At 33.7% G+C, this 15,859-nt stretch overlaps 1 protein-coding gene across 1 annotated transcript in view; it reads right to left on the reverse strand.

Moving 5' to 3' along the window:
- Positions 1–15,859, reverse strand: part of LOC129225803 (nuclear hormone receptor FTZ-F1 beta-like) — a 46,185-nt gene that overhangs the window by 23,608 nt on the left and 6,718 nt on the right. The window contains 5 exon segments of the mRNA XM_054860316.1: positions 188–326; positions 328–584; positions 4,305–4,638; positions 7,548–7,822; positions 11,984–12,188. Of these exon segments, the coding sequence (XP_054716291.1) occupies positions 188–326; positions 328–584; positions 4,305–4,638; positions 7,548–7,822; positions 11,984–12,188 (1,210 nt within the window).

Raw genomic sequence — 15,859 nt, forward strand, 5'->3', positions numbered from 1 at the left:
ATGAAACAGAATTTCTTATGATTACAGGTAGATAATTAAAGTGGGCATTTTCAGTTAATATCTTAAAATTTCAAGAAATAGTTTTAAAAATCAATAAGAACAACTATTACAATTAATTATTTACAAACTTTTTAAGCATAAAGAAAAATAAAAGTTAATCACACATCATATATTAGAAATAACATACCTTCTAATTTCATGCCCATTCGAAGGCATTTATTAAAACGACAAGCAGGGCACTTCTTCCTTGTGCTGATAGAAACATGGCAATTAGCTCCTCGTAAACAAACATAATTCTTCTTATTCTGAACAGTTCTTTTGAAAAAAGCCTTTGCAACTTTCACATGAGAAGATTCCGTAGTGGAATCCAGATATTCTATCGCCACAAATCGGACAAGGTCCGCTGAGAAGTTGCTGCCGAGAAATTCCGGGTGGACCGCCGAGGTTTGGCGGCTGAGAAAGATCACTAAGCAGCTGCAATCTACTGTCATCAAGATTATCACTGGACGGCCTTCGAGTTGGACTTGAAAAATCGCTCGCATTAGATTCATCAGAGGCACTAGAGGCAACTGAGGCACTAGATGCTAGAAAATTAAAAGAAATTTTGTTTTTGTACAGCTCCGCTTTTTGTAAAAAATGAGTCATTGGATCTTAAAAAAGAAGAAAGAAGCTTTAAACAAATTTCTCCATTCTGAGAATACAGAAACTAAAACAGATTCTGAACGGATTCTGAGAATACAGAGTAATATTTTTCCACAAAAGTCTACTTCAAATTTTGTACAGGTAAGTATCCAAGATATTTTATTTTGCTATTTTAAGCATGTTTGGCCACCCTCCCTATCTAGTGGTCAGGGGAGTCTGACTGCGATGGAGAGGTCCGGGGTTCGAATCCCGGCTCGGGCATGGATATGCACTCTCCCTCCTGTCCTTGTCCTTTCTTTATGTGAATATGTTGTGCTGTGAATGGTTTCCTACCCTATAAACGGGTCCTTAGGGCATGCGTGTACTGTGGAAGTCAAACTTCACACCAAATTATGGTACAGCTGAAAAAATTAAGCAGTGCACACTTAATTGCCAGCCAAGCTGGCACAAGACAACAACAAGTATTTATGCTCATATTCTCTATGTTGAAATAAGTTAGATCAAATGAAATGAAAATTTAAGATAGCAAGCTTTGTAAAACTTAGAGCCCCCCCCCCCCCCCAATCACAAACTATGGAAGGATTCATAGTTATTTTCTTCACGTTTAAAATTAATAAATAAGAGAACAACTGAAAACAGCAAACTTTTCCTTGATGTGTTTCAAATAGTTTAATCAGCTTGTTTTAGTAGATGCTTTTAACAAAATGATATCAAGGTTCAGAGCAAGAAACTAAGAAATAATCAGCGGATATCACATATATAAATGTACATAAAATATCAATATGTATAAATTAGAATAGACTTTTTTGTTCAACACTGGCAAAAGCATTTGATTTTTTTACATAGTTAACAATAACTGCGTATGAAATATATAAGTCCTAAAATCCAGTTAGATGGGTAATGAGACTTTGTTTGATAAAGTTGCTGAAGTTGCATGGACAAAGAATAAGCTAACATTTGATTCATGATGTGTAACCATGATTAATTTTCCAAGTATTTTTAATTTTCAATTAGAGGAGTAACAATTGATACAATACAAAAACTTGCACTTTTTTTTTGTAATATGAAATGTGTATAGTTCTAAATAAAAGCATATATAAAAGCATAAGGTATTCATCATGTTGTAAAGCCAAACTGCAGAGCTTGAAGTAGAGTGTTTTAGTAGCAATAAAATGCACCTATGTTAGTATCAGGGGAAACAATTTTAAAATTGTTGAACAAAGCAGAAATTGAAAAGAGAGTTTGGTAAAACATTAGTTTGAGGGGCTCAGAGTGAAGAAAAGTTGCAGGAGGAATAAGAACATGCAGTTAATAAAATATGAAAAAAAGAAAAGAAAATGCAATACATTAAAAGGGGGGGGGGGAAGGATTTTCAGAAAAATTTTATGCCAACCAATCCATATTAATCTTGTCACAGTTGAGATATTTGTCATCGAACATTGTTTGTTATTGCTTCTTACACTTGGTTTTCACCCTCCCAAAGTGACCGTAGCACCACACACTGCTGTGCTGAGCATAAAAGTGGTATCTGCAGTTGACCTCAAACTGAGATATCGCTTTATGAAGTTTTGCGTCTCCATGTACTTGAATATGTCACAGACATCTGGTAATAACTCAATTTTCTCAAAAAGTGCAGATAGGACTTATATGCTCAGCATAGCAGCACACTACACCGGCTCTCTATTTAGTCATAGCAGCAAAAAGGTCTAATAGCTGTTCTTCAACTTTTAAGCATTTTAAAAAATGTCAAAAGTCAAGCAACAGTAGAAGTTTATTTTTATACTAACTAGAGACGTACCGAGTAGCACTTTGGCCGAGTACCGAGTACTCGGCCTTTCACTAATCGGCCGAGTACCGAGATACCGAGTACTCGGCCTTTCACTACATGGCCAATTATGTTTTACCAATTATGTTTTAAGAAGAGCCACCGACACACATGTGATGAATTTTGAACTTATTGGAATAGTAGTATAGACTTCCTTGTCCATATAATAATTTTTAAAACTAAATTCCTGCTGAAATTTATTTACGCATTATATATACAATTTTGTTTGTGTCAAAAATTTTACAAAAAAATTACTTTTAAAATTAAAAATAAATAAATAAAAGGTATGATTGATCAAGTTGGAATTAAAACAAATTACAGTAAAATCCCTCTAATGCGGACACTAACGGAACAAATTTTTTGTCCGCAATATAGAGGTGTCCGCAGGACAGGGGTTTAATAATGTTATTTGCATTGGAACTGAGGAATAAAAAATTGTCCGCATAAGAGGGGTGTTCGCCTCTGAGGGGTGTCCGTTAGGAGGGGTTTCACTGTATACCAATCAATTATAGTCCTAGTCCGTGAAACATAAATAATTTTTAAAAGCAGATAAAACAAATGTGCAGGAACACTGCAGAACGTGTTTGTGCCCCCCTCCCTTTACAAGGAACGTCTTTTCCAGTGCATAACATGTGAGCTTTAGAAAGTAGAGACATTTAACAAAAAAATCCGACTTTTGTCGGATGCCTTTAAATCTACGAGCTCCCATTTTGTGCATTGAAAAAGAAATTCCATGTAACGCCAAAACACGTGTCTGCAGTGTTCCTGCACTGTGCTTTTAACATTGTTTTATTTCCTTTTATTTTTTAAGCAAAGGTATTTTTACATTTTTTTTAAATTACTAATTTTTGTTTGAAGCAAAAATCCATTTTTAATATAAAAATTCCATATTTCCTATACTTACCTTTTTTGCGTGATTTTTAATAAATAGTTTTATTAACTTTGGGGACATTAAAATAAAGATTTATTTCATTGAAGCATTACAAACTTCATTATTCTCAAAATTTAAATTTGACTCATAAATTTTAATTGTAAATGATTGCAGTATATAATGCTTGCTCTTTTTTTTTTATATAAATTTTAGTATCTGTCTTAGACAATATTCAATTTTTTGCAACCACTCGGTATTGGCCGAGTATCTGATCAGAATTTGGCCGAGTACCGAGTAGTTACCGAGTACTTGGTACGTCTCTAATTCTAACAGTTGTAGTAAAAACATGGAACATTATTTATTTGAATTTCACCCGGCAATATTATTGCTCCTGAAAATCTTTACTAATAATAAAGCTGAAAGTCTCTCTGTCTGGATGTCCGGAGGATGTCTAGATGTCTGTAGGATCTCTGTGACGCGCATAGCGACCGATTTTCATGAAATTTGGCACAGAATTAGTTTGTAGCATGGGGGTGTGCACCTCAAAGCGATTTTTTGAAAATTCGATATAGTTCTTTTTGTATTCCAATTTTAAGACCAAAATTATCATAAGATGGATGAGTGAATTACGAAATTATCATAGCATGGAACCGTAACATGGGCACAAGCCAATTGGCCAGAAAATTCACCATACATTATTTGTAAATATACAGGCGAACCAAAAGACCTTTTACTTTTTCTATTACAAACAAAGCCGTCTGGGTACCACTAGTTACAAAATATATTGAAAATTTTAAGTTTTGCTACTAATTTTCCAAAATATGAACCAAACCTAAATATCTGAAATTGAAACTAAAATCTCAAAAGTGCAGCTACTTTTTGAATAGTGTTTGAATTGAACTCAAAGTTTGAACAAAAAGTGGTATTACATAAGGAAACTCAGTGTGCATGGAATTTATTACTTACTTGTTGATCTTGCTTCTGGGGTTGGATGTTGAGATAAAGGAGACACTTGATTAAGCCTTGCTTCTATTCCAAGGTGTTCTTGGGATGTATACTGATATGATGGGTGAACGGTGGAATTCTCTAACACGCAGCTTTGGTCAGATGTACTTGAACTGGCTTTGTGTATCAAACCAGGTGAAACAGATACATTGTAAGGCCGATGGCGAGATATGTTGGAACCACTTAAATGCCCGGGACTTCTAGCAGGTGAAAAGCACTCTAAGTCGCCTCTTCGACCCTGGTTAGGACTTTGAGAAGGAGAAAATACTGGGCCTTCTATTGTAATATGCCGGCTCTAAAAATATTATAAAATGTAAAAATGCAGCTAAAACTATGAGTACAATCAGTTAAAAACAGGGCTGTAGAGTAAGAGTCGTTTGCAAACATGCCAAGTCCCACTCCGGGGTTTTTTTCTTTCATTTTCAGACTCTCCTTGCATTTTTTAAAAAACTGATTGCCAATTAATTGATTACATATATAAAGGCCTACTAATAAGAAAATAACTCATTGTGACAACCAGCTAGCTTGATTGTTTATCGAACTTTCTGTAACAAATACCTACACCGTCTCCTAGTTTGCTTATTTTCTAACTTTATTTAACTGATAGCAACTGTCAGCAAACAGTTTTGTTGCTTAACATTTTCTAAGTAATCACTTTCAAATAAAAATAATATATTTTTTACCTTGATCTAAATTATTAGATAGTAAAAGGAATGTATGTATTGCTTGAGCAAGTCGGGAAACTTCTGAGGGTAAATTCAAATAAATGTTGGTACAAAAGCACAAATCTAAAAGATCCAATAAAATATAAATGTTTTTTAAAATCTTAAAGACTTAACTAAGAAAGCTTGGTTATCACTGAAATGTACAAAATAAAATTAGTTCTTGATTTATTGGTAACAACAGCTCAATAATTGTAGTTAATCCTAAAATCTTCATATTAAAGTTAATTCTGAAGCTGCCGATAAAATTAAAATTAAAAAATTGAGCCAAGAAATGCTGGTATAATAAAAGCTATGAGTACAAAGCTGTATACCGCCGCATTTTGTGTAAAATTTATTCCAGACGTACTTGTGCCCGACCTCTCTCTGGAATATAGTGCAATATTTTTGTTGAAATTTTTAAGATGAAATTTAAGATTTATTATTGGGGAAAATTTTCAAAATTAAAGTATTTCAATTTTTATAAACTCTGAAATTAAGCTGAGGCGTCACCAGAGAGGGAAGGGGGGGAACCCTCAAGAAAAGTTTTTTGGCTTGGCAAAAAAGTTTTCTCCCTCTTCAAAACTCTTTCTCTCTCTTCTCTTGTGCTTTCAAAAACTGAAAGCAGGATTTGATCAACATCTATTTATTAAACATTAAAGGGGAGCAAATTAATCCTTTTCAATTTTTTTGAAAATGGGATTTTTAAATAATATCTTTTTAGAAATCGTAACTATTGGATAATTTGAATTTCTAACAATGTATTCATCTTAGGTTTACAATAAAATACAATGCAAAAATTTCATAAAAAGAAATAATATTTCAATTTTTTAAGGGTTCTTCCCCCTTCCCACGAGGGGAGGGATTTGAAAAAATAAATTTTAAAAAAAATTATAAGCCGGAGTCTGAGTCGGACGTTTCAAAATCCTGGAGTCGGCCATTTTTGTTCCGACTCCGCAGCTCTGGTTATGATTATTCAAATTCAAAAACATATATCATAGTTTTAAAAGGGTCTACCACAGTGAAATTTTGGTCCAATTTCTAAATTTTTGATACAATTTTTTAATCAATAAAATTAATAAATTCACCATAAAATACTATTATTTGAGCTAATTTTATTTATTTTTTTATTATTTTTTTTTAAAGAAGAAAGATTATTTTTTCATTTTTTTTTACAATAACAAAAGAACTCTTGACTATTTGACAAAGTATTATGAAAACATAAGATTCAAATGCTAACAACATCTACAAATCAATCCATTGCAAATAGCGAGATGTGGAAAAAAATTTGCATGAAAAAGCCGAGACGCTTAATTTGCTTGCTAAAAAAAGAATAAATATAAAACTAATAATTTCATTTCATATGAATTCAGAGGGGTGCTCAGTTGTGGGGCTGTCAGCTTTGGGATCAATGCCAATGGCTGTTAACAAATTCGTTGAGTACGTATGGGGTGCACACTCATTAAATCTGAGTCTGACAGTCACATGGCCAGCTGCTTAGCAGTTAGTACCATTGATACAGGAGACTGGAGAAAAAATTCTCACCCTTTCAGTTTTGTGCCGGAACTGTGGAGGTGAAGATGACTACCACCATCTCTTAATGGTTAATCTAGTTATCTACGTTCTGAGTTAGGGGCCTCAAAGCAGAATACTTGACGATGTTCTGCAATGTAAAATCATTTGACCAAATTTGTTCTTGCCCGACAAGTACTTTAAGCATTGTATCATCTGTTGTTCAAGCAAAATAAGAGTCTTTGCAGATTTAAAATATGAAATTTCTACAGAAACTGCAAATCTTCTACAAATATATTCCAACTCAAGATGGAGTTTTGTAATAATTCTGCAGATTTCTTTAAGTTCATAGTAAATTTAAAGTTCCTGCAAATCACTTATCAAACTCAACATTTTTTGCGAGCTTTCCCCCAAAATATCGTAATTTACGAGAGTGTTGGATTTTCTTTCAATTTAAAGAAATCTGCAGAACTTGTGCAAAATTTTGCCTTGAGTTGGAAGATATTTGCAGAAAATCTGCAGTTTTTGCAGAAATTTCACAGAAATCTAGAATTTCTGTAGAAAATTTGAGTTTTCCTCTCACATTTGAACATAAATGCTCTGCAACTCATGCATCTGTTCTGCGACGTACGTCGTAAATTTAGCAGTATTTCACTTTGGGGGTTAAGAGTAAAGATAAACCCTTACTAGGTGTTTCTTAACAAATGGCCATCACTTTCATAGCATTGAAACAAAAGCAAGTGCCTCTACATTTGAATTTAATGGTTTCTATGGGGAAAAAAATATAAAAGACATAACTCAAAAAAGTGGTTGCATCTGAAATGATACAATCATGAAAAATAATCACAGCAGAAAACTAAGACAAAAAATAAGACAACTATATTTGGAATACAGTTGTGCATAAAAGCTTAGTTTTCCATTCAATTACGTTCCATGCAAGCTTGCTCCGTACCTTGCATACAATTTTTAAAACTTCACTATATATGCTTACTTGCAATGGACTGCCTGTGGGGGAACATGCTGATCCATCGCTACTGTTTCCAGCTGTGTGTCGGGAGAGGACTGGACTCTGAGTGTGCGAGTATATTGATGAGGCACTACTAACGTATCTGCCCATCAACGGACTCTGGCTCGGAGAGTAGGAAGAACGGGAACTAGAGCTGCTGGTGGGACGGGTGAGGATGGGGCTGGGAGTTTGACTGTATGGGCCACTATATCCAATCAAGTTTCTCGAAGAAGTAGGGTTCTGGTGATTTACTAGAGATTCTGGAAAGAAAAAAAAAGAAAGAAAATGATGGTTGAAAAGCTCATTTAAATGGAGAGATTTCTGGTACAGTCACCCGACAACTCAAGTCTTGTCATCTCAAGCTTTTGGATACGTAGAAGAAAACTTTTTTCCTTTTATATATCCTATTTTTCCAACTTTCGATAAACAAAATTTTCAATTCTGTGCCCTTGAAAACTTGAATTTTGTTACTTCTATCAGATTCCAGTTTTAGTTCTCTTGTTCCAAAATGTTCTGCATTCTTTATTTTCATTCTATTTAAGGGTCTCAGGAATTTCCGATATTTGTGTCTTTATGTAATTTTTGTTCCCTTTCCAAACCTTTTCAATTCTTAGAAACATTCAAGATTACACACCTACAGAGAAAATGTTGGTGGGAGAGGAGTAGGAGGGAGGAAGAATTACATATAGCTGCTTCTTGCTACCATTCCGTGAGCTATGTAACCCATCTTTCTCGTGTGGTAGGATAGAAAGAAAGAAATTGCTTCAGGCAACTTTCACAGCAGCTGGCCTATGTGAATACTGAATAAGTTGCAGGTAAGTTCGTCTTTCACAACCGGCTTTAATTTTTGATCACCCAGTTGAAGCTTTGTATCAAACTTCCAACTGGAAGGCTTCTGTTGGCCTCAGTGGCGTAGCTAGACCCGACTTTCGGGAAGGGGGGGGGGGTCTTCTTTTTTGTGTATGTATATATATATATATATATATATATATATATATATATATATATATATATATATATATATATATATATATACATGTATGTGTGTATGTATATATATATATATATATATATATATATATGTATGTGTGTATGTATATATATACATATATGTGTGTATATATATACATATATGTGTGTGTGTGTGTGTATTCTGTAAACTGGATGTTTGACTTTCAATCTCATCGGTGGTCAGACTATAAAGACTATTTTTACTAACTTGGTTTGCACTAAAAGTATGAAAAAAAAGACTTCTTGAATTATAACCCGCAAAAAATGAAATTGCTTTTCATATTGTTATATTTATATGTTGCTTTTTACGTATTTACATTTATGCTAATTTTAAAGCAGTTAATAAAATTTGAATAAAAAAAGTTAGGGAAGAAATATAGGCGGTAGAAAGTTATTTGCTCAAATGCATACCATCTGTTCTCCTCTCAAGTCTTTATTTTTAATTTTATTAGCTGCTTTAGAATGTACATAAATATCTTTTTTGAGAGAGCAACAGCAATTTTCGTGTATTATAAACAAAAGTCTTTTTTTTTTCTACTTTTTAATCCAAACCAAGCTAACAGAAATAATCTAGATTCATTTTGTTTTTAAACATTTTATTCATGTAATGCTATAGTTTTTCTTTTGAATTAAAATAAAATTACTTTCAGAAGTGTTTTCTTTGGGTTGAAAAAAGCTTGTTATTGGTCTTGCTCGCTTCATTATGCAACAACTTTCACTTAGAATGTACTATTTTAAACAGACTGTACGTTTCCAAAAGAATACGCAGTAAATACTGGCTGAAAAATCAATGTGATTGCAATGGATATTCTGGTTAGCAAAGGTCGTTTTGACTATGACCTATGACACACACGAGACCATAGACCAACAAAAACCTCTATCCTCTCGAATTCCGATTATGCTATCATTTTCTTATTCGAAGCCCAATGATCTTTAAAGAAGCAAACAAAAACATTTTCTTCAACTCAGAAACAGAGGAATTGTCTTCAAGAGCTGAGGAGGCAGTGGAAAAAAGGGAGAAATGCGTTCCACGAATAGGCTTTCCAGGAAGATTAACCAAAGGACAGCCGCTTCGTGCACTTTCTTGGAAGAAGAGTTAAGGGGTGAAATTCACAGATTTGACATGTTAAGATGAACATTTCAAGTTGGTGGTTAAAGGTCATTCAAGTTAAAAGCCATTTCGCTCTGTTATCTGGATTAGTACTGTTCTTTGGTTGCTCTCTTTCTTAAAATTGTGATTCCTTAGAAAACCGAAATGACAGGAGTGAAAAGAAAGTATAAGTTTTTTTCAAGTGATGAAGAAAGGAAAATCGTAGAATACTGGCCAAGTTAGATTTGCTGCAATTGCTAACCTCAAGAGGATAGATAATGAATCCAAAAAAAAAAAAAAAATCAGGGACCAAAAAGCAATAAAAGACTTTTTCTTGAAAAAGATATGCTTAAAGTTTCTTTTACTGTCAAAATGATTCCTTAAACTCACAATAAAGCACTTAATAATGTAATAATAGAGTAAATAATTAACAAAACTAATAAAAAGGAATTTTAATCAAGAGCCCATATTCTCTTTAGTATCGATTTCAAATTTTCACCATCATATTTCAAATTTCTATAAAAAGTTCCTTAAAGCCCCCGTATTTCAAAACCTCTTTATCTCGATTTTTTTCTTTATTGTGAAATTCGAAATAAACAGATTCGACTGTATGCAATATTCCCACTGCGCGGCTCATAAAATTAAACATATTTAACAATTTGCAGAATCTATGACAAAGAAAGGCTGCATTTACGTGGATTAAACAAATCAATCGCATTACTAAAGCAAAGTGTCAAATTTCACTCAATTATCAAAAAATCTTTATGCTTGAGAATCATATATGGAGCAGATTTTCAATGGCATTGAGGGGGGGAGCAAAGTAAACTTTTGACCTTTGTTACTGAGAAAAAAGTCGTTGTGATTTTTTTCTTTTTCTTCTTTTTTCTTTCTTTTCCCTCTTCTTTTTCTCTTTTTTTTTGCGACTGAAGTTTCGGGGGGGGGGGGGTGCTTAGCTACGCCCCTGGTTGGCCTTCCAGTTGACTAACTATAAAAATTTCCTATTTTCATTTCCGGACATATAAAGTTCAAAAACTCGTTACTTGACAACAAAACTTTGTTGTTAGACTTAACTCCTCCCTAAATACTTACTAATTCTTTAATCACCATGATGTAGACATTATTCCAAGCAAACTGTGTGCATATCCTGCTAAAATTTTCTTTTGAAAAGAATTGTGCATTGACCCAAGATAATTTGAAAAATATAAATGCCTCATTTGAAATTTTTCAAACTGTTTTCTTCATGAATGAAATGGAAATGTACTCAACATAAATTACCAGTGCAACTTCATTCCAAAAATATTCTTTCAAAATTATTTGCGTGAAGCACGGCCTGTCACAATCAGAGCATGCATTAGGGAAAAAGGGATACCTGTTGGCCCAGTTCTGAGCCTGAAGGGAGCCCAAGATTATTTAATTTCAAATTTTCAAAAAGAGGGGTGAAATCTATGTAGGAGGTAAGGGTAAACAATATAGAAGAGGCCCGTAAAATATCATTTGTGGTGGGTTCCAAAATTTTTGTACACGCCCCTGGTCTCAATCAGAATCAGATGTATTTGTGAAGTATTTAAAATGTTAAGAACTAAAATACGCAGAATACTTATTATCACAGTATATTACAGTAAATTTCTGTATGTTAGTGTTTCATCAATATTAACTAAAATTTCTACAACTGATTACACATTTCAAATTGGTAAAAGACATTGACACTTGAAATTTTCCTTGGAGCTATTCAAGAACTGTAATTCTTCCAATTACATCCAATTTGATACAAACTTTCATCACTCCCTTTTTTTCTTCTCCTTTACGTTTTCAACTTAACTCCCTTTGATTTCTGCTTGAATTTCAAAAAAGATAGTCTCTTATACATTCCAGCTCTGCTACATCTATTTGAAGACTGGTGGTTTTTCCCACCAAACAACATCCAGAAAAGCAGCTTCATTCAGCTTCATGTTTGCTGCTCTGTGCACCACAAAAACCACATATACCCATATGGGAGAAAAGGGCAAGATAATTGTTTACTAAACTTACCAGAACTTTTTTTAAATGTAACCAACTAAAACTACAGAACATATTGTGAATCATTGGATAATTTAGTACATGAAATAGATGATTACATGAAAGTATTTAAAATAATCTTTTTACAAATATGCAGATTAAACTATGCTACATAGTTTTTTTAAAATCAAACTTTGGAAACTTTTGCACAAAACAACAATTTAGAAAAATGGATTTTTTGTTTTGGTAGAAATTAATTTTTCCTTAGCATTTCCTGCAAAAAAGTTTCCTTTCACCATATGTGAGAAAATAAATCATAACTTACCGTAAAAAGCACTATGTGCGGCAGGTGGACGGTCAGAAGAAGAGTTAGCCTGGACAGGAAGATTATATGGAGAAGGAGATGAAGGTTTTATGAGACTAATTGTTGTGTGAGGACCAGAGCTTGAGGAAATAGATCCACAGCTTCCAATGTTGTTTCTGACAGTAATTGTGTTTTCACGCAATTCCAAATTCTCGAGATTTTCACTCTGAAAACGGGAAATATGTTAGTGACAGAAGAGTTTTAAAACACATCGAAATTTAAAACCATTTAATGGTGTAAATTTATTTCTGACAATGTTTTATCTTCTAAATTCAGTAAGAAAAGTAAGAGGCAATAGAATCTATAGCAGAACCAGTTTTGGAAGCAATTGAGTTAAATTTGTTTTTAGAATTAAAGAAGTTTAAAATCGTGGTCAAAATCAAGCATTATGCACTAAGAAAATTTAGAAAAGTATTTTATCTTTCCCTTTTTATTAGTTGTATTTTTGGTCAACACATTTGCCATTGAAGTGTTTCATTAATACATTTTACAAGTAATTCATAGATTATTATGCTGTCTTTGGTTTTGAATTTTCTGATTGCTTGTTCTAAAAGTACAGCTTCAAATCAATGTTAAAAAGATTTTTTAAGTACACCTGAAAGTGTTTTTCTTAAACCATAAAACACTTTAATAACATAAACATTATAAAAAAAACCTTGCAGCCCTGAAATCACAAAAACCCTTAAAATACAGTAAACTCCCGATTATCCTCGGACTTGGGCAGCATGGTAACCACGGATAAGAAAAAAACGAGGATAATCCGATAATAGGTAAAAAAACAATACTAGTGTATACAATATCTTCAAAATATGAATAGCACTCACACATACAATCAAATTATAGTTGGAAATGTTAACATTGAATGTAAAACATAGATGTAAAAGCCCCCAAAAACAAACTCAATCATAAGTTTTAAAAATATTTAATGACTATAATATTAGTACATACCGTTAAAAATTTTTTTGAAAAGACCCGTGGATAATCCGACCGCTGATTAATCGGGAGTTTACTGTACTTATCAACTTGAACCGGTTATTGCAACATTTATGCAAAGAACAACATATTCAAGGGACGGATCCAGAAATTTTCAAGGAGGAGGAGGAGGTTGATTTTCTAGCTTAGCTCTTACTATGTATCTGATTTACATATGCTTGGGGGCTGGTACATGATTTTTATCTAAAACATTTAAAACATAGAGATTTACCCAAAGAGGTCTTGAACCTATATCTCTTTCCTTTTCTGTTAAAAAGAAGAATTTTAAAATTGTTTTTTAAACAACAAGTTTGTAATAGTTCTGGGAGAATATTTCGACACTCCTTATATCTAACACCATCGAAGGCCTAAAATTGCTCTTTTTGGAACTTCTGTATCTAAAGATTCCCGGAGAAAAGTCACTAAAGTCATTCCTTCGCTTAACACTACCTGAGTTTATATTCAGTAAATTACCGCCATTAGCCAGGGCTAAAGCAGAAATACATGAAATACACCGCCAGCTCAGTCATTTCCATCTCCAGCTCAGTCACTTTCCTATGCCAGGCTGATGAGTGCTAATAAGCACGAAACTGCAGTCCTCGGCTGGAAATGACTGAGCTGGCGGTGTATTTCATGTACTACCTGAGTTGTCTACAATCGTGTCTTTAATTCTTTCCAGCAAGAGTCACTGAAAGTTTTAAAGAAAAACACGAGTTGGTGTAATTGATCATCTAGACATAGATTTTACTATATATATACAGTCAACTGTCGATAACTCGAAACCTTACAACTCGAATATTCCTTTATCTCAAAGTTTTATTTGGTCCCAAAATAATGTAGTGTAATGTAATGTAATACAAAATTGTCTCTATATGTTGAATGTACTCCTTTTAAGTCAAAGTTTTACCAGAGTTTCATTTCTATTTGATTAGAGGGAAATTTGGGGTTATAGGTGTTTTTTGTATTCCAACTTAAAAACAAAATTGCCAAAACATTTTTTTTTTTAAATCTGGATAGAGGCATCTTGATTATACCTCCCTCAGTTTCGGCGGAACAAGGTGACTTTTTGTTGGGGGGGGGGGGGGCACCAGGCGGAACTAGCAAGCATTTCTCATTTTGCCCACTCTTGCTGAAATATGATCTAATAATAGCATCGCATTGGTTATTGAATTGTTTGGCACTGCAGTAATTTTACTGGATAAGCTGCCACTGAATATTCAAAACAACCCACGCGCAGTGTTCATCAATAGATAACAATCGCTCATGGCCATGTTACTGAAACAATGCCAAATTATTACCTGGGATGAATGTACTAGGGTACACAAATATTCTATGGAGGCGTTGAACAGAACACCGAAAGATTTAAAAAACAACGCAAAATTATTCGGCAGCACTGTTACTCTCTTCAACTGATTTCAAACAAACATTTCCGTCATTCTACTTTTAAAAATCGCTGATGAGATTAACGCTTACTGAAAATTATCGCCACTGATCGTAATGTCGGAAAGGTCTAACTAAAAACCATGTACGTCCAAATGCTACAAGATCCATTGACAAATTCTCGGACCCATTGTTAGATATCTACGGTGGAAAAGTTGCTCTCTATGAAAATACTGAATGCATAAAATTGCCCACTAATTTCTGCACCATCGTTGGTTTGCAAAAACGCTCTGATTGACCGCATATTTCCTGAATTATGCACACAATACATAAATAATGCACGGCTGGCAGAAAGAGTCATTTTAGTAGCAAAAAATGTGGAGTTTGACAGTTTAAACTTGAAGAAAAGGCCTTGAGAATTGGTATCATACAAATCGATCAATATAGTTGGCGATACTGACGAAGATGTAAATTATGCAACAGAGTTTTAGAACTCACTGGATTTGCCAGGCATGCTACCAGACCTTTTACGACTAAAAGTTGGATCTCCGGTCACTTTGCTGCTTTGGAATTTGAACTCCTCACGGCTGTGCAAAGGCATGGATTAAAAACGTTATCGAAGCCACCATTTTGAATGGCAAATTCTATGCCAAAAATGTTTTGTGGCCACAAATTCCAATGTTTCCCACAAACGTGCCAGTTGAATTCAAACGCGTTCAATTTCTTAATAGATTCGCATTTGCTACAACAATCAATAAGTCCAAAGGGTTTTTGCGGCTTAGATTTGGACACACCATGTTTTTCACACGGATAATTATATGTGGCATGTTCTCACGTGGGCTGACCACCGAGCTTAATTGCATTGGCTAAAGACGGATTGACAAAAAATATCATTCAATCAATTGCTCTTCGAAATGAATATTGATTTTCTTTGAATCATTGTCATATTTTAGGATTTCACATTATTTACTTTTCTGTGATCAAACAATTGATTTGTTCGCTACGTTAATGAAATACATTGTATTGAGAAAATGAATGGCTGGTGTTTTCATGTTCTAATTGGCGATCATTGTCAACAGCACTTTATTCCTCTTTCTGTCACAGATCCCATCTTCACACACTTAAAATACATTAATTATTTTTTAACTAACAACCAAAACATTCACTAGAAATAATTTATGTGGCAGAACAAGGTGTGCCGGGTCAGCTAGTATTATGGTACTAACATGTAACAAATTGATATTCAAATTCGTACTGTTTGTCATAAAAAGGACCCTATGCCTAATTCACATCATATCTGATTTCTGTTGGGTTATATTTTTCAAGAGGAAGGGGGGGGGGGGGGCAAGGGGATTAGGACTTTTATTTACTGTCAAAAATAGTTTTTCTAATATTAAGCTCTTATTAGTTGATTTCCACTGTAATGTAATTCACATGGTTTTTGCCATTCATACCTAAAGGGATAAAAGAGACTACTAAATAAAA

The sequence above is a fragment of the Uloborus diversus genome, chromosome 1, assembly GCF_026930045.1.
Source record: "Uloborus diversus isolate 005 chromosome 1, Udiv.v.3.1, whole genome shotgun sequence".
In the NCBI taxonomy this organism is placed as follows: Eukaryota; Metazoa; Arthropoda; class Arachnida; order Araneae; family Uloboridae; genus Uloborus; species Uloborus diversus.